This window comes from Halichoerus grypus, chromosome 6, assembly GCF_964656455.1.
Source record: "Halichoerus grypus chromosome 6, mHalGry1.hap1.1, whole genome shotgun sequence".
NCBI lineage: Eukaryota > Metazoa > Chordata > Mammalia > Carnivora > Phocidae > Halichoerus > Halichoerus grypus.
The window spans coordinates 178,783,037-178,806,684 of NC_135717.1; the positions used below are offsets into that span (position 1 = coordinate 178,783,037).

At 49.6% G+C, this 23,648-nt stretch overlaps 1 protein-coding gene across 9 annotated transcripts in view; it reads left to right on the top strand.

The window, feature by feature from the left end:
* PPP6R2 (protein phosphatase 6 regulatory subunit 2) overlaps window positions 1-23,648 on the top strand; it is an 88,844-nt gene that overhangs the window by 54,177 nt on the left and 11,019 nt on the right. For 8 of the 9 annotated variants that reach the window (XM_078076816.1, XM_078076817.1, XM_036113779.2 and 5 more), the window contains 8 exons: window positions 2,637-2,823; window positions 10,974-11,111; window positions 12,472-12,537; window positions 14,391-14,503; window positions 14,891-15,004; window positions 16,435-16,561; window positions 17,583-17,735; window positions 22,722-22,925. In XM_078076816.1, the coding sequence (XP_077932942.1) occupies window positions 2,637-2,823; window positions 10,974-11,111; window positions 12,472-12,537; window positions 14,391-14,503; window positions 14,891-15,004; window positions 16,435-16,561; window positions 17,583-17,735; window positions 22,722-22,925 (1,102 nt within the window). Of the gene's footprint in view, window positions 1-2,613; window positions 2,824-10,973; window positions 11,112-12,471; window positions 12,538-14,390; window positions 14,504-14,890; window positions 15,005-16,434; window positions 16,562-17,582; window positions 17,736-22,721; window positions 22,926-23,648 lie in introns of all 9 variants that reach the window. The other variant, XM_036113790.2, reaches the window with a different exon arrangement.

The following is a 23,648-nucleotide window of genomic DNA, read 5'->3' on the forward strand; positions in this document are numbered from 1 at the left end:
GAGTCAGGAAGTTTTTTATTTACCAGGCCCCGTGTTTCTGGACGGTGTCCCATCAATCCCTCAGCTGTACCTGATGTCCCTGATTCAGGAGCTGCTCTGGTCCACCTTTTCCAGGGGATAACTTCTGAGTCCTGTGTACCGGCAAGGGGGGGGCAGGAAGCCCACAGCTGTCCTGAGCCAGGCCTTGCACCCTGCCTGGTAGCACTGCCTCTGTGTCCAGGCCTCTCTCGAGTGGTGTCCAGTGGGCGCTCCCTCTGTGGTCACCTGAGACTTAGCTTCCCTAGTGCGCCATGCAGTCCTCTGGGCCTTGCCAGGAGTCATTTCCTCTCTTTTCTTTTCTTTTCTTTTTTCTTTCTTTCTTTTAAAGATTTTATTTATTTGACAGAGAGAGAGAGAATACGAATAGGCAGAGCGGAAGGCAGAGGGAGAGGGAGAAGCAGGCTTCCCACAGAGCAGGGAGCCCGATGCGATGCTCCATCCCAGGGCCCTGAGATCATGACCTGAGCCGAAGGCAGACGCTTACCTGACTGAGCCCCCCAGGCGCCCCTGCACTTTCTGTCTTCTTACCTTTGCATTATTGGAGTAGGAGCTTTAGAGGGGAGATAACGAGCCTGTATATTTGATCTGCCCGTTTCATTGAATTCCTGTTCCTTATATAAATTTTAGAACCTACTAAAGCAGTACCTGTTTTTTTAAAGAATAATTATAAAATACCAATAAAGAAAACCTCAGTCCCTCTGCCTAGATATAACCTTAGAGGGTCAGTGCCTTATAGCTCATCTTGCCACATGTGTGCACGTTTGCTTGTATGTGGAAACCAGATCGGGGCCTTTCCATGTGCTCTGGAAACGTTCCCTGAAGGGATAGTCTGTACTTTCCTCTGGGCCTTGATTCTCTTGTACCCTTGGTACATCTTCTCTTGTTGTTGGGAGTCTGGTGGACACCTCTCAGCCTGTGTGATGCAAGGCCTGGCTCTGGCCTCAGGGTCACTGTGGCCTGGCCCTCCTGCCCCTGGCGGCTGTGTGTTCTCCTCCATGCTGGTTTCGCGGTGTACACTCATGGTGCTGAGCTGGCTCTTTGATCCTTGTAACCATCCCATGAGGTGAGTGGGCACTGGTTGCACCTCTCGTTGCCCCCTCTCATGGCCTGGTCCTGCATGTCTAACTGGGCCACCTCTTTGTGAGTGCCGCAGGTCTGTCACCCCTAGCCTGCGCACACGGCACTGTTTCTCTGAGCTCTAGAAGGTGCTTTCTCTTCTCTGGGCTGATGAGAAACGCCTGGCCCATAGCCAGACCTAGATTGCTCGGTTTCTCCCCCTTCTATGTTTAGTTGGCTGCCATGCTCTGCTGTTTCCTCTACAGTCTCTCTAACCCAGGCCCCTGTAGCCAACCCACAGTGACCACCTGGGTTTAGGCCTGTGTTAGGGCCTATGTTGGTGGCTGCCAGGAGCAGGAGGGTCATGGTGGCTGACCTTGACCCAGGGCTTACTGTTTTATGCATAGCCTTGTGGGGCGGGTGGGCACTTGCACCCCCACGTTCAGAGGAGAAAGCCCGGACACAGAGAGGTTAGGTCACGTGCCTGAAGCTGCAGAGCTTGTCCTGTGGAGTATCAGGTATGCTCTAGACAGCTACCACACTCCTGTCTGTGCTGGCCCCGGTCACCCTCACCTGCATTCCCACACGTACCTGGATGCGGCACCAGGCATTATTATTTTTTTTTAAGATATATTTATTTTAGAGAGCGAGAGCGAGAGAGAGCAGGGGGAGGGGCAGAGGGAGAAGAAGAGGGAGAGAATCTCCAGCAGACTGCCTGCTGAGCGCAGAGGCCAGTGCAGGGCTTGATCCCACGACCCTGAGATCATGACCTGAGCCAAAACGAAGAGTCGGACGCCCGACCGACTGAGCCACCCAGGCGCCCCGGCACGAAGCCTTGTTAATGGCCCCACTCTTGTGGGCCCTGTCCTGGACGCAGCAGTTGTTGGGTGGCTGTGTGTGTCCCAGGGGCAATGGCAGTGACCCTGTGTCTATCAGATGGTAGGGCAGGGAGCAGAAGGATGTCATGGGGTTACATGTGATGGGATAAAGATTATTTTGTATCTGGTCATTTTATGTGTACTGGTATTTCTTACTAATAATTTGCCTTTGTAGCATCTCATAACTGGTACTGCATCATAAGCTGGTGATGTGGCATTTCTTTAGCCTAGGGACAAGCTTGGGTCTGTGCTTGTTGGTGTGCAGGGACAGGAAGGGCATGGAGAGGGAGGGTGCAAACAATGGACTTGGCGTCACTAACTGTGTGGTCACAGGAGGGGAGAGACCTGGCTGGTGGGTGTGAGGACAGAGGTTTCGAGAGAGGAGAAACCGAAAGACTAAGGAGCGTTATTTAGAGAATACAGTAGAGTCAGAAAATGTGAGATACCACGGTGTAGGGTATGAGGAGCAAGAAAAATGTATGTTAAATACATGGAGCTGCTTGTAGTCAAAAATGCCTCTTGGTCACAGGATATTCATATTTTCACTCCATTCCAGGGTCTGACCCGTGGACCTGTTTCCTGAGAGGCTGGTCATTTAAGCAGCTTCCTAAGAGCTGAAGAAGTCTAATTTCACCTCCAGTTGCTTGCATTGTGCCCTCTTAGGTATCCAAACACAGCCTGTGAGCTGCTGACTTGTGATGTGCCGCAGATCAACGACAGACTAGGAGGGGATGAGACTCTGCTGAACCTTCTTTACGATTTCTTGGACCACGAGCCGCCTCTCAATCCTCTGCTCGCCAGTTTTTTCAGCAAGACCATTGGTAATCTCATTGCAAGAAAAACTGAACAGGTAAATAATCTGCCAAGCCCATGTGGTTTTGGGTGGCAGGCGTGGCTGATGCTGACACATCTTGCTGTCAGCTGTCGCTGTGCAGCGGTATCTCCGGGGCTTGGAGAGCGGTGTTTCTGACTGTTCCATGGGGCACAGTTGGAGCAGTGTAGGCTGCTGCTATGTGAGTTGGAATTTGATTAGGAAAGTGGCTTCCTGAGGATATTTCTGCTGGCTAGCTTAGGAATAAGCACATCTTCCTGCCATCCCTGAGAGCTGCTCAGGACTCCAAACCAGGCTAGCTTCTCTTGTCCCGACCAGTCACAGGCATGAAGAATAGGGACATGCCTGCGTCATGACAGGTTCTTAGGATGTCCACCTTCTAAGATCTGCTGCTCTGTTGGGGTGGCAGGTATTTATGTGTCTAGGACACTTATTGTTTCAAAGCAAAGAGAAGAAAACTTTCAGCATTAGGCTTCTGTAAAAATAGTGAATTCGTTTTGTTAGCTGGAGCATGGTCTTCTTGGAGTCCATTCTTGCTCCTGCCTGTATTCGTGCTTCTGCACCACCCACACTGTGGACACGCAGAAATAGGGCGTGCATTGTAGGGGTTCCTCAGGCCTGCCACCAGCCCCAGCAGCCAGTCCTGGTGAGTCTTTCACCTTTTATCCCTTCCCACCATCCCCAGTGGATTATTTCAAAACAAATAACAGATATCGTATGATTTTATTGTTAATATTACCGTGTATACCTCTAAAATACAAGGACTTTTAAAAATTCTTTTTTTTAAAAAGATTTTTATTTATTTATTTGACAGAGACAGACACAGCGAGAGAGGGAACACAAGCAGGGGGAGTGGGAGAGGGAGAAGCAGGCTTCCCGCGGAGCAGGGAGCCCGATGCGGGCTCGATCCCAGGACCCCGGGACCATGACCTGAGCCGAAGGCAGACATTTAATGACTGAGCCACCCAGGTGCCCCTTAAAAATTCTTTTAATTATAACCCTAGGAGGGGACAAGACTGCTGAGCAAATTGCCTTATCACCCCCCAGAAATATTAACCGTAATCGTTCAGTATCATGAAATATCGAGTGAGGGAACAGACTATATTTTATGTATATGTCTGGAGTTCTGAGAAGGTACAAGCTGCGGGGCAGATCGTAGTTCCCTCGGAGAAGTTGTTGGCATGTTGTCAGTGTTCGGTGGAACGTACCTTTCTCAGGATCCTAGACCTTAAGCTTTGCAAGGGACCTCAGAGGACGGTCTCACTCAGATGCTTTTCTGAACCAGTCAGAGTATAAGTGAAGAATGGGGGGATGCAGGTGGTGAGAGAGGGTATTAGTGGTGGCAGAGGTTTTAGGACATGACACTAAGTCCTCCCATGCTAGTGACCGGTGTGGGGGTGAGCGCGGTGGTCAGCGTGTCCGTGGGGCAGGGGGGTCAGCGTGTCTGTGGGGCAGTGGGGGTCAGCCTGTCTGTGGGGCAGTGGGGGTCAGCGTGTCCGTGGGGCGGGGGGGGTCAGCGTGTCCGTGGGGCAGTGGGGGTCAGCGTGTCCGTGGGGCGGGGGGGGTCAGCGTGTCCGTGGGGCGGGGGGGGTCAGCGTGTCCATGGGGAAGTGGGGTTCAGCGTGTCTGTGGGGAAGTGGGGTTCAGCATGGCTGTGGGGAAGTGGTAGAATTTCTGAAAACCTTTGATTCTGGTCCTTGCCACTCAGCTCATAATTGCCTTAGCCTGACCATATGTCTCTGCTACTTTCAGATGTTTGCTGTATTTTACTGCTTCTTTTTTTTTTTTTTTTTTTAATATTTTATTTATTTATTTGAGAGAGAGGATGAGAGGAGAGAGAGAGCACATGAGAGGGGGGAGGGTCAGAGGGAGAAGCAGACTCCCTGCTGAGCAGGGAGCCCGATGCGGGACTCGATCCCGGGACTCCAGGATCATGACCTGAGCTGAAGGCAGTTGCTCAACCAACTGAGCCACCCAGGCACCCTATTTTACTGCTTCTTATATTTCCTTCTTCTTCCTTTGCCCAGTACATCAAAATAATATGAAATGCACTCTTTCAAAATATTTCTTCTATTGACAAACATTTAACACATTTATATGAATTTCAAACAAAAAAAAATACACAAACAGTCTCCTGTAATACTCGAGAGGCAACCACAGTTGATTATTTAGTTCATGTTCCTCCCCAGTTCTTTTCCTGTAAGACATTTATTTTCAGATAATGGCATCATACTCTGAATAGTGCAAATTTTTTTTTTTTCCACTTAGAAATGGATTTGGTATGTCTTTTCCTGTATAGCTCCCACGTTTTTTCTCGCAGACGGAGTGTCCACAGTATTGCTATACCAGAGTTTTTTAGTAGTAACCCAGAAGTTGCTTTGTTTCTAGGGTCGGCTGGGACAGGGCCACAGTGTTCGATCCCAGTTTCCACAGAGACGTGGGCTGCAGTGAACAGACTACATTTTCTTAACTCTTCATTTCAGACCATTTCACACATTTATAGAGAAAATAGTTTATGAACCCCTGTGTTTTTGTCACACAGCTTCAATAATTATGTGTTTCTGACCAGTTTTATTTTTTCTACATCCCCTATTTCCAAACCCCATCCCTAGATATTCCCATATGTGTTTCTTTTCTTTTTTTTTTTTTAAGATTTTATTTATTTATTTGAGAGAGAATGGAGAGGGAGAATGCAGAAGCAGGGGGAGCGGCAGAGGGAGAGGGAGAAGCAGGTTCCACACTGAGCAGGGAGCCCCATGTGGGGCTTGATCCCAGAACCCCGGGATCAGGACCTGAGCCACAGGCAGAGGCTTAACGGACGGAGCCACCCAGGCACCCCTCCCATGTGTATTTCTACAGGATGAGGACCCTGCCAGCACTGGGAGTAGCCCAGAGTGTGGCTGGAGCAGTTTAACTGTTCCTTTGTTGAAGGACACATGACGTGTTTGCACTCTTGTCTGTTACAAGTCGAGCTGCTATGAACACTTGTGTATAGTGGTATAATACATAGTGTAGTCATAGTTTTCCTTGTCCACGGTTTTGGGTACCTGCAATCAGTCGTGGTCCAGAAGTATAATACACAGTATAGTCGTAGTTCTCCTTGTCCACGGTTTTGGTCACCTGCAATCAGTCGTGGCCCAGAAGTATAATACACAGTATAGTGGTAGTTCTCCTTGTCCACGGTTTTGGTCACCTGCAATCAGTCGTGGCCCAGAAGTATAATACACAGTATAGTGGTAGTTCTCCTTGTCCACGGTTTTGGTCACCTACAATCAGTCGTGGTCCAGAAGTATAATACACAGTATAGTCGTAGTTCTCCTTGTCCACGGTTTTGGTCACCTGCAATCAGTCGTGGCCCAGAAGTATAATACACAGTATAGTCGTAGTTCTCCTTGTCCACGGTTTTGGTCACCTGCAATCAGTCGTGGCCCAGAAGTATAATACACAGTATAGTCGTAGTTCTCCTTGTCCACGGTTTTGGTCACCTACAATCAGTCGTGGCCCAGAAGTATAATACACAGTATAGTCGTAGTTCTCCTTGTCCACGGTTTTGGTCACCTACAATCAGTCGTGGTCCAGAAGTATAATACACAGTATAGTCGTAGCTCTCCTTGTCCACGGTTTTGGGTACCTGCAATCAGTCGTGGTCCAGAAGTATAATACACAGTATAGTCGTAGCTCTCCTTGTCCACGGTTTTGGGTACCTGCAATCAGTCGTGGTCCAGAAGTATAATACACAGTATAGTCGTAGTTCTCCTTGTCCACGGTTTTGGGTACCTGCAATCAGTCGTGGCCCAGAAGTATAATACACAGTATAGTCGTAGTTCTCTTTGTCCACGGTTTTGGGTACCTGCAATCAGTCGTGGCCCAGAAGTATAATACACAGTATAGTAGTAGTTCTCCTTGTCCACGGTTTTGGTCACCTGCAATCAGTCGTGGCCCAGAAGTATAATACACAGTATAGTGGTAGTTCTCCTTGTCCACGGTTTTGGTCACCTGCAATCAGTCGTGGCCCAGAAGTATAATACACAGTATAGTGGTAGTTCTCCTTGTCCACGGTTTTGGTCACCTACAATCAGTCGTGGCCCAGAAGTATAATACACAGTATAGTAGTAGTTCTCCTTGTCCATGGTTTTGGTTACCTACAATCAGTCGTGGTCCAGAAGCGGGTGACCCTCCTCCTGACATAGCATCAGAAAGTCAGACGGAGCCTAACGCTACATCACAGGCCCAGGTCATTCACCTTCCTTCATCTCATCACATAAGCATTTTATCATCTCCCATTACAGGAGGAAGGGTGAATACAGCGCAATAAGGTGTTTTGAGAGTAAGAGGGAGGGAGCCTACATTCACATCACTTATAGTATATTGTTATAATTGTTCTAATTTATTGTTGTTGATCTCTTATTATGCCTGATTTATAAATTAAACTCTATCATAGGTATGTATGTATGTATAGGAAGAAATGGGAGTATATATAGGGTTCAGTACTGTTCAGGCATCCATTGGGGGTCTTGGAATGTATCCCCCGTGGATAAAGAGGGATAATTGTACAGCTTTGTGGGTGTGAATTGTTATATTTGAAGTGAATTTCTTGCAAACAACACATAGTTGAGTCATGTGTTTTTATCTGCTCTGTTGATCTGTCTTTAATTCGCATATTTAGGCCATTTACATTTAATGTAATTTTTGATATGTCAGGGCTGCCATTGTATTGTAGTTTTCTGTTCTCATTTTTTCATTTCTCTGTTCTTTTTTCTGCCTCCTGTGTGTTACTTGACAATTTAAATTCCATTTTGATTTATCTATAGTGTTTTCTCATGTATCTCTTTGTAGGTTTTTAGTGGTTGCTGTGGGTGTCACATTATGCTAGGTGTTACGTCATAACTAGGACATGCACGTGGTTAGCTTGAGTGGATACGGTGAAAGTGGTTGAGCCAGTTTACAAGCCCACTAGCAGAGTATGGCACTTCCTGTTGTTCACCAACCCTTAATGTTATCACTCTGTTTATTCTAGTTATTCTGGTGGGTATTCTGGTATATAATATAGCATTGTGGTGTTTTTGTTTTTTTTTTTTAAGATTTTATTTATTTATTCATGAGAGACAGAGAGAGGCAGAGGCAGAGGGAGAAGCAGCCTCCCGGCGGAGCAGGGAGCCTGATGCGGGACTCAATCCCAGGACCCTTGTGAGCCGAAGGCAGACGCTTAACTGACTGAGCCACCCAGGCGTCCCTAGCATTGTGGTCTTAATTTGCAGTCTCCCTGGTGATTAATGAGGATGAGTACCTTTTCATGTATTAATTGGCCATTTGGATATTTTCTTTTTTTTTTTTTTTTTTTAAAGATTTTATTTATTTATTTGAGAGAGAGAATGAGAGAGAGAGCACATGAGAGGGGGGAGGGTCAGAGGGAGAAGCAGACTCCCTGCTGAGCAGGGAGCCCGATGCGGGACTCGATCCCAGGACTCCAGGATCATGACCTGAGCCGAAGGCAGTCGCTTAACCAACTGAGCCACCCAGGCGCCCCAGCCATTTGGATATTTTCTTTTGTGAAGTCTCTTGCCCATTTTCTATTAGCCTGTCTCTTCCCTTTTTTTTTTTTTTTTTAAAGATTTTATTTATTTGACAGAGAGAGACACAGTGAGAGAGGGAACACAAGCAGGGGGAGTGGGAGAGGGAGAAGCAGGCTTCCCGCCGAGCAGGGAGCCCCATGCAGGACTCGATCCCAGGACCCTGGGATCATGACCTGAGCCGAAGGCAGACGCTTAACGACTGAGCCACCCAGGCGCTCCTGAGTAGGGCTTCTTTAATTTCTCTTGGTAACATGTTGTAATTCTCTGTGCGGTGGTCTTACACATGTTTCATTAGGTTTATTCTTAGGTGGTTGATATTTTCGTATTATTTTAAATGGTATCTTTTTTATTGAAACTTTTTACTGAGATAATTGTAGATTCACATGCAGTTGTATAAAATAATTTGAAAAACTCCTTTGTATACTTTGCTCAGTTTTGTCAATGGTGACATTTTATAAAACACTAGTAGAACATCACTGCAGGACATTGAAATTCATACAACCCACTGACCTTACACATTTGTTTGGTTTTGCTTGTAGTTGTGTGTGTGTGTGTGTGTGTGTACTAAGTTCTATACTGTTTATCACCCGTATAGTTCATGTATCTACCATTACAGTTGGATACTGAACGGTTCCAAAACAACAAGGGTCTGGGGCGCCTGGGTGGCTCAGTCGTTAAGCGTCTGCCTTCGGCTCAGGGCATGATCCCAGGGTCCTGGGATCAAACCCCAAGTTGGGCTCTGTGCTCAGCGGGAAGCCTGCTTCTCCCTCTCCCACTCCCTGCCTGTCTGCTTACTTGTGATCTCTCACTCTCTTTCTGTCAAACAAATAAATAAAATCTTAAAAAAAAACAACCAGCAAGGGTCCTTTGTGTTGCCCATTTGTAGCCACTCCCACCTTCCTCCCACCTCTACCCCTTCACCCATCCCTAGCCCCTGGCACTAATCTGTTTCCATTTCTAAAATCTGTAGTACATTCCTTGTTCTTGCAGAGTGGTGTTCCATGGGGTAGATGGACCAGGTGTTTCACCAGTCATGTGTTCACGTACATCTAGGGTGATTCCAGATTTTGTGTGCATACATCTAGGGTGATTCCAATTTTTGGTGATTATCAGTAAAGCTGATATTCTGACAGTTTATCTTTCTGTTCTTTTGTTTTATCTGTGTACAGGATCATATCATCTGTGATTAATGACAATTTTATTTTGTCCTTTATAATTCTTATACCTTTTATCTCTTTTTTTGCCTGATTGCATTGGCTAGAACCTTTAGTACAATGTTGAATCGAAGTGGTGATATTGGGCCTCATTGTTTTATTTATTACCTGAGAAGAAAAGCTTTTGACATCTTATAGTTAAGTATGATGTTTGTTGTGGGGTATTTATAGATACTTTTTAATCAGAATTAAGGGAATTTTCTTTATTCCTAGTCTTTTTAGTTTATAACATAAATGGTTGTTGAAATTTATCAAATGTTTTTACTCTCTTGGGGGCATCTGGGTGGCTCAGTCGGTTAAGCGTCTGCCTTCGGCTCAGGTCATGATCCCGGGGTCCTGGGATTGAGTCCCATGTAGGGCTCCCTGCTCAGTGGGGAGCCTGCTTTTCCCTCTCCCTCTGCCCCCTCCCTCTCTCTCAAATAAATAAGTAAAATCTTTAAAAAAATGTTTTTACTCTCTATTGAGTTGATCATAGAATTTTTCTTTTCTGTTCTGTTAGCAGGCAAATTCCACTGATTGTTTTTCTAATGTTAAACTAGCCTTGGTTTCATGGTATGCACCCACGTGGTTGTGGTGCATTATGGTTTCTTTCATGTGCTGAATTTTTGCGTCTGTGATCATCAGTGAGATTGGCTTAATTTGCCTTTCTTATAATGCCCTTATCAGGTGTTTAGAATCAAAATTTTATGTTCTTATATAATGATTTGGGGCGGATTCTTTTTTCTTTTTTTTTTTTTTAAGATTTATTTATTTATTTATTTGAGAGAGAGAGAATGAGAGAGAGCACATGAGAGGGGTTAGGGTCAGAGGGAGAAGCAGACTCCCTGCCGAGCAGGGAGCCCAATGCGGGACTTGATCCAGGGACTCCAGGATCATGACCTGAGCCGAAGGCAGCCGCTTAACCAACTGAGCCACCCAGGCGCCCCGGATTCTTTCATCTTATGTTCCCTGGATGAGTGTATATAAGATTGGAATTATTTTTCTTTAAATGTTTGGTAGAATTCAGTGGAAAGGTCATTAGAGCCTGGAGTTTTTTTTCTTTTCTTTTTTTTTTTTTGAATGGGCTCCATGCGGTACCGGATGAGCAGTCCGGAGCAGCTGCGTGGACAGCCCCTCTCTCAGGGTATTTGTGACATGTTAGCATAAAGCCCCGTACCGTGCAGCAAACCTCCATCAGCCCAGGGGCCTCATAGGGCCCCCACCACTGCCTCATGGGACTTCCCTGTGCTCAGGTCTCTGCTGTCCTTGGAGAGGTCTTTCTTACAACTTTTTCTAGGTCTTTCCATAATTTATGCTCTGTATAATTGCACCTTTCTCATGTGAGTTCTTAGGGGCAGCGTCTCATTGGTTGTCAGGCTTGTCAGGGTGTGTTTGATTTCAGGTGATTCAGTTCTTGAAGAAGAAGGACGGGTTCACCAGCCTGGTTTTGAAGCACATCGGCACCTCGGCCCTCATGGACCTGCTGCTGCGCCTCGTCAGCTGCGTGGAGCCGGCTGGGCTCCGGCAGGACGTCCTGCATGTGAGTGTGTGGGCCCCTCCTCCCCAGGGCCCTGTCCCTGTCCGCCGGTGCTCTGCAGGCCCTCTGAGTGCACAGTGAGTGCCTGGCTCAGGGAGGCCAGAGTTGGGTGAGGGAGCTCAGGGAACGCGGGAAGGTCAGCACCCCTGGCTTTCCATCCAACGTGACTTTCTCCCTGTGGGGTCGTCAGGGGCTCTTGTCAGGCTTGTGCTTGAGCCTGGGCCTGCAGTCTGCACCTTTTCTGCTGTATTGCCTCAGTCTACCCAGAAGCAAAGAGCAGAGTGTTCCTTTTCCCCTGACACTCTGGCCTCCTGCTCTGTGAAGAAGCAGAAGAGGGCTTTCCTCACCGCCCCCCAGGTCCTGGTGCCCCTGTGGCCTCAGAGCAGGAGTTCTGTCAGGTCCTGGCTTTATGAGGAAGGCATTAGCTGACGGGTTCCATGCAGCGAAAACAGTAAAGACCAAAGCAGGCCTGTTTATTGTCCTAGGGTCTGTGAATGTGTCTGTCCTGACAGGCTCCCAGTAAGAGGAGTGCTCGTAGTTCCCTGAGGGCTTTCCCAGAAAAGAGGAGGATTCTCATCTCAAAGAAACCAGGAAATCAGTGCTGGATAAGCTGTTCACTGTTGTCGGGCAGGTTTTGTTTGTAATGCAATTTAAAATAAAGCACTGGTCCTTCTTGCCCATTTTCCAACTCCTGGCGTCAGGTGAGGTGTCATCAAGGTGGCACTTCGCACCCTTAGGTTCATTATGGAGCTGCCTTCCGCAAAGACTTCATCACGACAGCTAACGTTAGGCAGTGAGTGCAGCATAAACGTCAGCTGTTAACGGCAGAGAGCTCGCATAAGCTCGATGCTGAGCAGCCACGGAGGCAGATCTTCCAGTCTGGGATAAGGAAGTACACTGGTCTCCCCTGGGCGCCCACCACCTTTGTGCCTTGAACAGTGCTGGGCACTCAGTCCTCCCAGCACTCCTGCAGCTGCACCAGGCCTCTGTGCTTCTCCTGCTCTTGGAAAGGCCCTGTTGCCACAGAGAACGGAGCATAGCCGGGCTCCACGTGCAGCCAGGCTGTGCACTGCGGGGAGAGCCCCAGCTCCAGCCCCTTCTGTCTTCTGAGATATCCTGAAGACGGTATGTTTAAGAGTCTAGCACTGGGACAGACGGACCATGGTTCTCTTCTTCACTGAGTTTGGGTCACTCCAGAATTTGATGACGATTTTTTCTTTCTGGGTCTGGGTGGACACACATTGTTGGGCAAAGACTCTCTGTCCCCGGAACCTGGCTCGTGGATTTCTTCGCACCAAATGACTTCCCTTCTGTTGAGTTAGACATGAACAGCGTCATTGACAGGCCTCTTTTTCCCTTTCAGTGGCTTAATGAAGAGAAGATCATCCAGAGACTCGTGGAATTGATCCATCCGAGTCAGGATGAAGATGTGAGTATAGCTCCCACGGAGCCCACCTTCTGTAGAGCGCCCCGCTCGGGGCTATTGGAGAATGCTCTCTGCTGCTCTGGGGGCAAGTTGCTCCTTTCCTCAGATGAGGACCAGTTAGACACTTTACCTCCTTTAATCAAGCACTGACTTCTAGACTATTTCTTTTCAGTAAAAAAATAAAACTACATTTTATAAAAAAACAACAGAGCTGAATTAGTTCTCTCATCTCTGGCTGAGTAACAAATTAAAACTTAGTTGCTTGTAACAGAAAGTATTTTTTATTTCCGTTTCTGTGAGTCAGGGACATGGACATGGCTTAGTGGGTGCTCTGCCTAGGGTCTGTCACAAGACTGCGGTCATGTCAGGGCTCAGCGGGAGGGCCCGCTTCCAGGGTCACCCGTGGCTCAGCAGGACTCCGTTCCTTGAGGGCGCTGGACCTGTCCACAGGGCAGCTCTCGGTGCTGCTGGCTTCCGTTGGAGTGAGCGAGACGGAAGTCATTCTTCTGCAAACTCATCTTAGAAGGGACAGTCTGGGACAGCTGGGTGGCTCAGTCGGTTGGGCATCTGCCTTCGGCTCAGGTCATGATCTCGGGGTCCCGGGATCGAGCCCCACATCGGGCTCCCTGCTCCGTGGGGAGCCTGCTTCTCCCTCTGCCCCTCCCTCCACTTGTGCGCTCTCTCTCAGATAAATAAAATCTTTTTTTTTTTTTTAAAGGGACAGTCTGCACTGTGGCTGTATTCTGCTCTCTTGAAGGGAGTGGCTGGGTCCAGCCCATGCTTGAGGAGGTGGGACTTACGAGGGCGTGAGCTCTGGGAGGAAGGCCCCCCTGCCCGTGTAGAAGCATGCAGGATGGCAGTGGGGCTTCCTCTCTTGGCCCCCTGCCCGCTCCCTGCAGGAGTCACTGTTGAGAGTTTGGAGTATATCCTGATAGGCCTTTTTCGATGCATGACAAAACTAAACACGGTTGCTTGCCCTCAGCAGTTGGAGAACAGTGGTGCGGACTATGTCTGAGCCTTTGCTGCGGCCTGGCCACGCTGTGTTCTGTTCCTGTCTGTCCCCGGGGCTGTCAGACAGCTGGGCAAGGGGGCCTGTGCTCCTGACTGAGGAGGGTGGGTGCCCCTCCACCAGCATGAACGCTGTGGCCTGACTGGCCTGCTCCCCGGCCCAGAGGCAGGGGTGAGGCCACAGGGACCTCCGGGCTGCTTTCATTTCTTCCTAAAATAGTCGTGCACGCACTTCCTTTAGCCCAGAGTTCCCACAGCGTGCATGTGAGGGCTGTGTGTTCTGATGCTCCCGGCAAGGAGCCAGGGGATATTTCTCTCTAGTCAGTTCATCTGCATCACTAAACACCCCACATTGTTGGAAGTGCACTGTCCAGATTTTCACCGGTTAAGGATTAGTGTTGCCCTAGAAGAGTCGAGGCCTCCTGCTTTCTCTGTGGCATCTTGCCTGTTTCCATTAGCTTCCAGGACTCATTCTGAATGTTACCAGCTATGATTTAATACTTAATATTTTAAATATGAATTTAAAACACAGTGTGAGTAACGTGGTCACATCTACAGTGTATCTCAAAATGGCTCAAGGGACGGAGCAATGTCTGTGTGGTGTACTTGACCCTTGAGAGAGCCCCATTTGGACTTTTGGGGATAGTTCAGTTCATCCAGAAGGTCTGACCAGACTTGCATCCTGACAGCAGAAAGGCCAACCAGGCAGCTCTGACATGGACTGGTTTAGAGAGTCCAGTGTCCTTTCGAGAACTGAGCAGTGGGGTAGCTCCCACTGTCCGGGAGGCAGCTCTGCTGGACTTTCTCCTCAACCCTGAGGGGAGTGCGGCATCTCCTTTTCCTTCCAGAGACAGTCCAACGCCTCTCAGACCCTCTGTGACATCATCAGGCTGGGCAGAGAGCAGGGCGGTCAGCTGCAGGAGGCTCCAGAGCCCGACCCCCTCCTCACAGTGCTGGAGTCGTGAGTGCTGGCTGCGTTGCGGGTGCCTGCCTGGGTGGGTGCGGGGTCTTTCTGCGTCCTTAGGAGGTCTCCACGCCCTGCTCTGCGCACCGGCAGATGCTGCCGCCTCCGATTCAGATTCTGACAAGCTGGCTATGAGATACCACATCCAGTTAACTTGCTAGAGCTGTTTCTCACGGGGAGGGGCTCCAGGGGTCTCCTGCCAGGTCCAGTGACTGCCGGCCAGCAGGGGCAGGAGGTCGTGAGAGCCCTGGGTGCCTGGCCTGGAGCCTGAGCAAAGCCCCTCTGAGTCTTAGGGTGCCCCTCCTCCACGGAGGGGAGAGACGGTCCTTTGGGCTTCAGGTGGTGCGTCTGCTCCAGCAGCAGTGAGCTCTGTGTGTCTGACAGGCAGGAGTGCGTGGAGCAGCTTCTGAAGAACATGTTTGACGGAGACCAGACTGAGAGCTGCCTCGTTAGTGGGACTCAGGTGTTACTTACCTTGTTGGAGACAAGGCGGGCTGGGTGAGTGTTTTGCGTGAGTGAGTGCTGAATGTGACGAGTGGCTGGATGTATGGTGTTTTTCACAAATTGTTAATTATGTAAGTAATCACATGGGTAGACTCTCCTTGTTGAAAAGGTAAACGTACGGCTCCTTTGACCTTTGGCATCCATCATGTTCCCGCCCCAGTCCGAAGGCACCGAGGGTCACCAGCTTCCAGAGTGTTCATAGATGTGTCTGTGGAATAGGTGTGGCCAGTGAGTTTCCCCGCGAACTGTCCCAGCGTGTGGGGTGTGTGTATGGTGTGCGTGCCCCTGCGTGGGGTGTGAAGCGTGCGCATGTGTGCGTCTGTCTGTTCTACTCTGTCCCCTCGTGTACGGTGGTGGTGGCCTGTCTCCCGGGCTGACTAGTTCTCTTATTTCCTTGTTCTGGAGGGAGCTTCGTCGAAGCCCCAGCATTGATAAACTGGACTTAACAGCAACAACAAAAGAACAAAATGACAAGAAATTGAGTTAATGTTGGTAGTGAGATTATTAGCAGTTTTTCTTTCTCTCTAGGACCCAGTACTTATCTATTAGTTTATTACCTAAAACTAGAATGATGATGCAGTCATTGTTTACTCTAGTTAGGCCACCAGAATATTGATTGTTTGCATCTTTGTGAACCCAGGAAGCCTGGTCCTTTTCTGTAGGAAGTGGGGGCTCTTCTGAGGGCCTTTCCCAGCCTTGGCTGTGGTGAAGGGACAGCATGAAAATGACACATAAAACAGAGATGAGGGGCACCTGGGTGGCTCAGTCAGTTAAGCGTCCCACTCTTGACTTTGGCTCAGGTCATGATCTCAGGATCCTGGGGTCCAGCCCCGTGTTGGGGGGGGTGGTGTCCACGCTTAGCGGGGAGTCTGCTTGGGATTCTTTCCTCTTCCCTCTCCCTCTGCTCCTCCCCCCACTCGCACTCTCTCTCTAAAATAGATAAATAAAATCTTAAAAAAAAAAAAACACCCAAAACAGAGATGAGCCAGCTGATTCTCTTTTTTATTCTTTTTTTGTATTTAAAATGTTTTTCTGTAATGGTCACATATTACTTTTATAACTGAAAAAAATTATTTATATGAAGATCTCTGAGAAATTAGTTGGAAAAAGCCGGAGGGACAGTGTGGAGTCCTGTCTCCTGTTTCTCAGCCAAGGAGTGGGAACCATGGTGACTATTTCCAAAACAAGGGGAGGGGGTCGGAGATGGTCCAGGGAGCGAGAGGTGCCGCCAGCCCGGCGGGGGCGGGGGGCCTGCCCTTGGCCATCACCTGGGAGCATTTTCTAAAGGCCAGTGGTGCCTTTTTCTTCTCTCTCTACCAGTCACCAAACCACCCTTGAGCCGATGACTGGAGGAGTTGGGGGGCGAGGTGAGACAGAGGATGGGGCGCATCCCGCGTGTCTCCATCTGCTGTCCTCGTCCACAGGACAGAGGGCTTGGTGGACTCCTTTTCTCAGGGACGGGAAGGGCTGTGTACCGTCAGCAGCGGTGTACTGCACGGCATTGAGCCACGGCTGAAGGACTTCCACCAGCTTCTGCTCAGCCCGCCGAAGGTAGGTGACCCTGACCAGCTATTAGGGACCCATGCAGCCATTGTAGGCAGGATGGTTTGCAAGCAGAGGACCCTACTCCCCAACTTGAGAACCACCAGGCAGATGCCAGAAGCATGTTTTCACACCCTCATCTGCTGAGTATCCATCTCTGCTCTGAGGTAAGGCCTAGGGGTTGGACATTTTGCAGCCCCCCCGCCCCATGACTCTTGTGCTCTGAAATAGGGGTCACCTGAGAGCCGTTTACCAAGTTGAGGTCTGGCCTCCAAGTTAGGGACAGCAGGCCAGGGATCAGGGAGGGTCCCAGGGGAGCCCTTTGCTCAGCTCAGCAGCTCTGGGCAGCACTTGGGTCATGCGGAGAAGGGCTCAGTCGCTTAGCCGCCATCCAGTCTCACCATGGAGCCGCTCTCAGTCACGGCCCCTTTCCCTTTCCTGGGTGCTTCTTAGTACCCACCGTGATCTACTGCACAGTTTATTTTATTTATCAACTTACTGTCTGCCTCTCCCACTAGAAAGTGAGCTTCATGCAGGTAGGGATTCTGGAACATTTGGTTAGCGAGAAGGTGGACACATCATGCTGCCATGCATGGGGTCAGGAAACACCTGCGTCCGGTGTGACAAGGCCGCTGTTACCCGTGTCCTCCGAGAGTCCTCGTGGGGTTAGCTCAGGGTCCTGAGAGAGCGGGCCCCACCTTGGACATGTCTCATGAGCTGAGGTGCACATCTCCTTGCCTGGTTTGCTGAGGCCAGACAGCCCTGGGCGTCTTGGGGCGGAGCACCACCACCGCCTGCTGTTCTGTGAGGCCCTGAGGGGAGCGGTGGGGTTCCTGACCCCGCGGGCCCCTCGCTCCCTCTTGCAGGCAGTGCTGCCTCGACCAGCTCCACACGCACGTCCCACGCCTCCCAGGCTGGGCCACGTCGTGGAGGAGCGGCCCTAACCCCTCGCGCAGCTCGCACCAGAGCTAAGAGAAGCCGCAGTGGTCGTGCCGGTCGCAGGCTCTGACTGGGTGGTGCTTCCTTGTAGAGAACAGCCATCCTGACCACCGTCGGCGTGCTGGACGAGCCCCTGGGGAGCGCCCGTCTGCACGGTGCCCGCCTCACGGCCGCGCTGCTGCACACGAACACGCCCAGCATCAACCGGGAGCTCTGCCGGCTCAACACCGTGGGCTTGCTGCTGGTGAGCGGGCGGGGCCGTCTGGTCTGCGGCGGGTGGGCAGGCCGGGCAGCGTCCTCAGAGGCAGGCTCTGGAGCTCCGCGTACGGACGGGGGCTGCCCGAGGGGAGGCTGGGGTTCTCTGCCGGAGCACGTACAGTCTGGGCACGGGGACCGCGTCCCGGGTCCGCGCCGGGGCTGACGGCACTGTCGCCGCTGAAGCACGCTGCGGGACAGCGGGACAGGCATCGCTGTAGGCTCGTGCAGAGTTGGTCTGAAGGCACGGGGCAGGTTTCTAATCCAGTTTGAGGGAGTGGGGAAATGGCGGTCCGTCTGCTTTCTGCCTTCTGCCGAAGATAGAACTTCCATTATAGCTCTTCAGCATAAAGCGTTCTAGGCTGGCAGCTCCTGCTCACCCACTGTGGAAGGTCTCTAGCAGTTCTTGCCCAAGCCAGTGGGAAATGGCCCTCCCCTCCGCAGATGCCTCTCAGTTGCCCCCAGGCAGCCTTGGGGCCTGAGGGGGAGGGGCAGGCAGGCAGGGCCGGCGGTGGGCAGCTGCTGTGGGCGGAGGGTGCAGACAGGGTGGGGCATCACCCTAGGGGTCAGTCTCCAGTCCTGTCTTGTGCCTTTCTGCAGGGCCTCTGCTCCCAGAGAGCTGAAGTCTTCTAACGTTTGCATCCTTATCCCAGGAGGAGCCAGCCTGGGGACTAGGCCTGAAGTACTATCAGTTTCTTCCAGTGTTTGGACCGTGAGCCCAGATACGGATCAGGGGGTTCAGTTAGGAAAGGCCTCCTTTCCTTTTCCTTCTCTCTCACCCCCCTCCCTCTCTATCACCCCTCTTTCTGCTTTTATTTTATTGTCGGAAAATACATATAACCTAAGATTTACCATTTTTATGATTTTAAGTGTACAATTCAGTGGCATTAAGTACCTTCACGATGTTATATAACCATCACCACTGTCTATTTCTGGAACTTTCTCATCTTCTCAAACAGAAACTCTGACCAGTAAGCAGTCTATCCCCACAGCCCCCTCCCCGGCCCCGCCGTCTGCTCTCTGTCCCCCTGGGTCTGACCACTGCAGGTGCCTCCTGGAAGTGGAACCAGACAGGATTTGTCCTTCTGGGTCTGGCTTGTTTCAGCACAGTGTCCTCAGGGCTCCCCCGGGTCGTGGCAGGTGTCAGCAGGCTGATACTACTCCACGATGCCGATGGCCACGTTTTGTCTGTCCCTTCGGCCGGCGGGGGGCACCGGGGCTGCTTCCACATGTTAGCTGTTGTGAGTAGGTGCTGCTCTAAGTGCAGGTGGACAGTACCTCTCTGAGACCTGCTTTCATTTCTTTGGGGTGTATACCCAGAAGTGGGATTGCTGGGTCAGAACGTATTTCTGTGATTAATTTTTTGAGGAGCCTCCACCCTGTTTTCCACGGTGATTGTACCAACTTACGTTCCCATCAGCAGTGTATGGGGGTTCAGTTTCTCCACATCCTCATCAATACCTGTTTTCTGTTTATTGGGGTTTTTTGTTTGTTTGTTTTTTAATAATAGGCATCCTAGTGTTGTAAGTGGTATTTCACGGCAGGGGTGTTCTGCTTTGCATTTCCCTAATGATTATCTTTGGAGAACTGTTTGTTCAAGTCCTTCGTCTATTTTTTAAGTGGGTTTTTTTTAATGGTTGAATTGTAGGAGCTCTTTATATATTCTCTATATTAAAACTTACCAGATGTATGATTTGAAAATACATTCTTCCATTCTGTAGATTATTTTCACTCTCTTGATGATAGTATCTGACACAAAAGTTGTAAATCTTGATAAAGTCCGACTTACCTATTTTTTTCTTCTATTGATTGTGTTTTGGGTGTCGTATGCAAGAAATCATTGCCAGGTCTACTGTCATGAAGCTCTCCTCCTGTGTTTTCTTCGAAGAGTTTTATAGTTCTAGCTTTACTAGGCCTTTGATCTATTTTAAGTTAATTTTTAAATGTAGTGTAAGATAAGGGTCCCACTTCTTTCTTTTCCATGCTGATATCCAGTTTTTCCAGCACCATTTGTTGGAGAGACTGTCTTTTCCCACTTTGAATGATTGTGATGCTCTCGTGGAGAATCAGTTGACCATGTGGAGCCTGGCTGTCTCAGTAGGTAGAGCATGTGACTTTTGATCTCAGGCTTGTGAGTTTGACCACCAGGCTGGGCTTAGAGATTACTTAAACGAAAGAAAGAAAGAAAGACAGGGAGGGAGGAAAGGGGCTGGGGAAAGGGAAAGGAAGGGAAAGAGGGAAGGAAGAAAAGAAAGAAAAAGAATCAGTTGGCCATGTATGTGAGGATGTATTTCTAGACTCTCGTTTTTTTGGTCTGTATGTCTATCCTCATGCCACTATCACACTATTTTGATTACTGTAGTTATGTAGTAAGTTTTAAAATTGGGAAGTGTGAGTTCTCCAACTTTGTTGTTTTTCAAGATTGTTTTGGCTGTTTGGGATCCCTTTAGATTCCATATAAATTTTAAGATGGAGGGCGCCTGGGTGGCTCAGTCTCTTAAGCGACTGCCTTTGGCTCAGGTCATAGTCTCAGAGTCCCGCATCGGGCTCCCTGTTCAGTGGGGTCTGCTTCTCTCTCTGACCCTCCCCTCTCTTGTGCTCTCTCTCTCTCAAATAAATAAAATCCTTAAAAAAGTATAAATTTTAGGATGGGTTTTCTATTTCTACCAAAAAAAAAAATGCCATTAGGATCTTGATAGATAATTAGTCTATAGAGCACTTCAGGTGGTATTGTCATCTTAACAAAATTAAGTCTTCCAATCTATGAACATGGAGCCTTTCCATTTATTTATGTCTTCTTTACTCTTTTTCAGCACTGTTTGTAGTTTCTAGTGTACAGGTCTTTCATTTTCTAGGTTTAATTTATTCCTGAGTATTTTATTCTTTTTTTTATTTTTATTTATTTTTATTTATTTTTTTTAAAGATTTATTTATTTGAGAGAGCGAGAATGAGAGAGAGAGAGCACATGAGAGGGGGGAGGGTCAGAGGGAGGAGCAGGCTCCCCGCTGAGCAGGGAGCCCCATGCGGGACTCGATCCAGGGACTCCAGGATCATGACCTGAACCGAAGGCAGTCGCTTAACCAACTGAGCCACCCAGGCGCCCCCTAAGTATTTTATTCTTTTGAATGTTGTTATAAATAGAATTGTTCTCTTAATTTTTTTAATCTAAGTTGTTAGTGTGTGGAAGTGTACTATTTGTGTGTTGATTTTGTGTCCTGTGACTTCGCTGAACTTGTTTATTAGCTCAACAGTTTGTGTGGAATCTGAAATTTTCTGCATATAAGATTGCATCATCTGTGAAAAGAGGTAATTCTACTTCTTTCTTTCCAGTTTGCACGCCTTTTATTTCGGTTCCTTGCCCAATTGCTCTGTTTAGAACTTCCAGTGCAACATTGAAAGCTGACATCCTTGCCTTGCTCTTCATAGAGAAAGCTTTCAGTCCTTCACCCTTGAGTGTGGTGTTTGCCGTGGGCCAGCCACACATGACCTTTATCACGTTGAGGAGGTTTCCTTTTATTGTTAGTTTATTAAGTGTTTTTATCAAGAAAATATGTCAAATATTGTCAAATGTGCTTTCAATATCAGTTGAGACGATTGTGTGTTTGGGTTTTTTTTTCCCCTTTATTTGGTTAATATGGTGCATTACATTGGTTTTCAGATGTCGTACCATCCCTGCATTCCAGGAATAAATCCCGCCTGGTCTTGGAGTGCAGTCCCTTAACATGCTGCTGAGTCTGGTTTGTTAGTATTTTGTTGAGGATTTTCGCATTGATGTTCATAAGGGATATTGGTGTGTGGTTTTCTTGGCGTGTCTTCATCTGGCTTTGATAACGAGGTAATACTGTCCTCATAGAATGAATTAGAAAGTGTTCCTTCTTTTTGGGGGAAGAGTTTGAGGATTGTTGTTGATTCTTCTTTAAATGTTTGGTAGAATTCACCAGTGAAGCTGTCTGGCCCTGGGCTTTTCTTTATTGGGAGGTGGGTCTGACTCTGTGTTGAAGAATAGGTAACATCGTGAAGCCGCCTCCAGGGTCACTCAAGGTCATACAGGCAGAGAGAGCGAAGCTGAGATTTGGGACCATGTTTCTGTGGAGAACTGTGTTAGGCAGATGGGCTTCCTGCCTTTAGCCATTTCCCAAATCCTTGGTGTGGAGGAAGGGCCCATACTCCTGTCTCGGGGTGGAGTCTACACCCTGTCCTCCTGCCCCATTTCCCCCCCTGCACACCCCTCCTCCTCCCTCGTGGACAGCAGAGGGCCTGAGACACAGGCTGCCATAGCCACTGTGGCCAGAGGGATGTGGACAGGCATTCTGTGTCACTCCTCCTTGCTGCTGCCTTCCTACTGGCATCGGGGACCAGAGAGCCCGAAGCAGGCTGCCTTCCTACTGGCATCGGGGACCAGAGAGCCCGAAGCAGGCTGCCGTGTTCAGCCCTGGTCCAGGGGCGCCATGCGGCCACCCTCACTTAGCCTCCTCTGGGCTTCGGCCTGTGCAGCTGAGGTTTGGGCCCTGCTGGGTTCCTTCAGGGAGTGTCCACGTGTGTACCTCTCGATTTCATGTCCCCTCCTGAATAGAATCCCTGGGTGTCTGAGAATTTAATGTACTTCCAGTAAGTCATGGGTCAAAGACAAATCATAAAGGAAGAATAGTAAAAATACCATATAGCAAAATGTATAAGGATACCTGGGAAAGAAAAAAGGCTAAAAGTGAGTGAGTTAAGCTTCTAACTTAAGGACAAAAGGATAAGCCCACCACAGGATGTGGTCAGATGAGAGCAGAGATTACCGGGAGCGGAACAAAGCAGCAGGCTGGGGATGGAAGGGCAGGTGGTCATGGAGAGACCGTGTCAAGGAAGAACCTTCAGCGTCCCCTGACCACTTAGATGGCCAGGGGACAGTGATCCCCTCACTTGTGTGGTCCCGCTGCCAGGAGAAAACCAGTCCACAGACTTTCCTCTGTCCTCTGTTTACCCCAGGACCTATTTTTTAAGTACACTTGGAATAACTTCTTGCACTTCCAAGTGGAACTATGCATTGCCGCCATCCTGTCCCACGCTGCCCAGGAGGACAGGGCGGAAGCCAGCGGACCGGAGAGCGGGGTGCAGCTTCTGCCTGGGAACGGGGGCCCAGACACCCCCCCGCCTGCCGCCAGCCGCCCTGAGAGCACAATGGTGACCCATGTAAGTCCGGCCAGTGACCTGTGTTTTGCTGTGTGCCCTGCGCATCACTGCTTGCTGAGCCCCACCCTCAGTGTGCGGATGTCAGCACTAACGCTGGCCGCCCGTGGCCACCCCTAATCCTCCCAGGACGTGGATGCGCTGCCCTCCCTCCACCCATCAGACTGCGAGTCACAAAGAAAGTGTCCACGTTCGCCAGGGCCACTGTGCTGGGGGAGCCGAGGCGCTGGAGGGGGTGGGTCTGCTCCTTCCAGGCCAGTCCGCTGTACCCTGTTGTAGCCATGAAGGAAAATGCAAGGGAAAGAGAGAGAATGTGTCGAATTCTCATGAGAAAATGTTCTAGGATTATGGACCTTTTGAAACTACATTCTCTCTTCTTTTCCTTGCTCGTCCATGAGTGCATGACGGACGCTCACCTCCGGGACTGCCCACGCTTTTCCGGGGCCTCAAGCGGGCACACCCCTGGTGTCTGTGTCTCCCTGCCCTGAACAGCTCTAGAGTTGTGTCTGGCAGAGAGTCGGCCTCAGCAGGTGTTTGCTGAGGAGGAGAGGAAGCAAGCAAGTGCCCGGCTGGGTGCTGTTGAGAAGTAGCACCGACGCCCCTCCCCGTGTCAAGGAGCCCACTTAGAGATGCTTCCCTGGCAAGGCCCGGGGCTGTGCAGGGACAGCCCTGACCCTCAGGCTGGCTGTGAGGCCCACACAGCAGGGGCAGAGGCTTGGGAAGGCC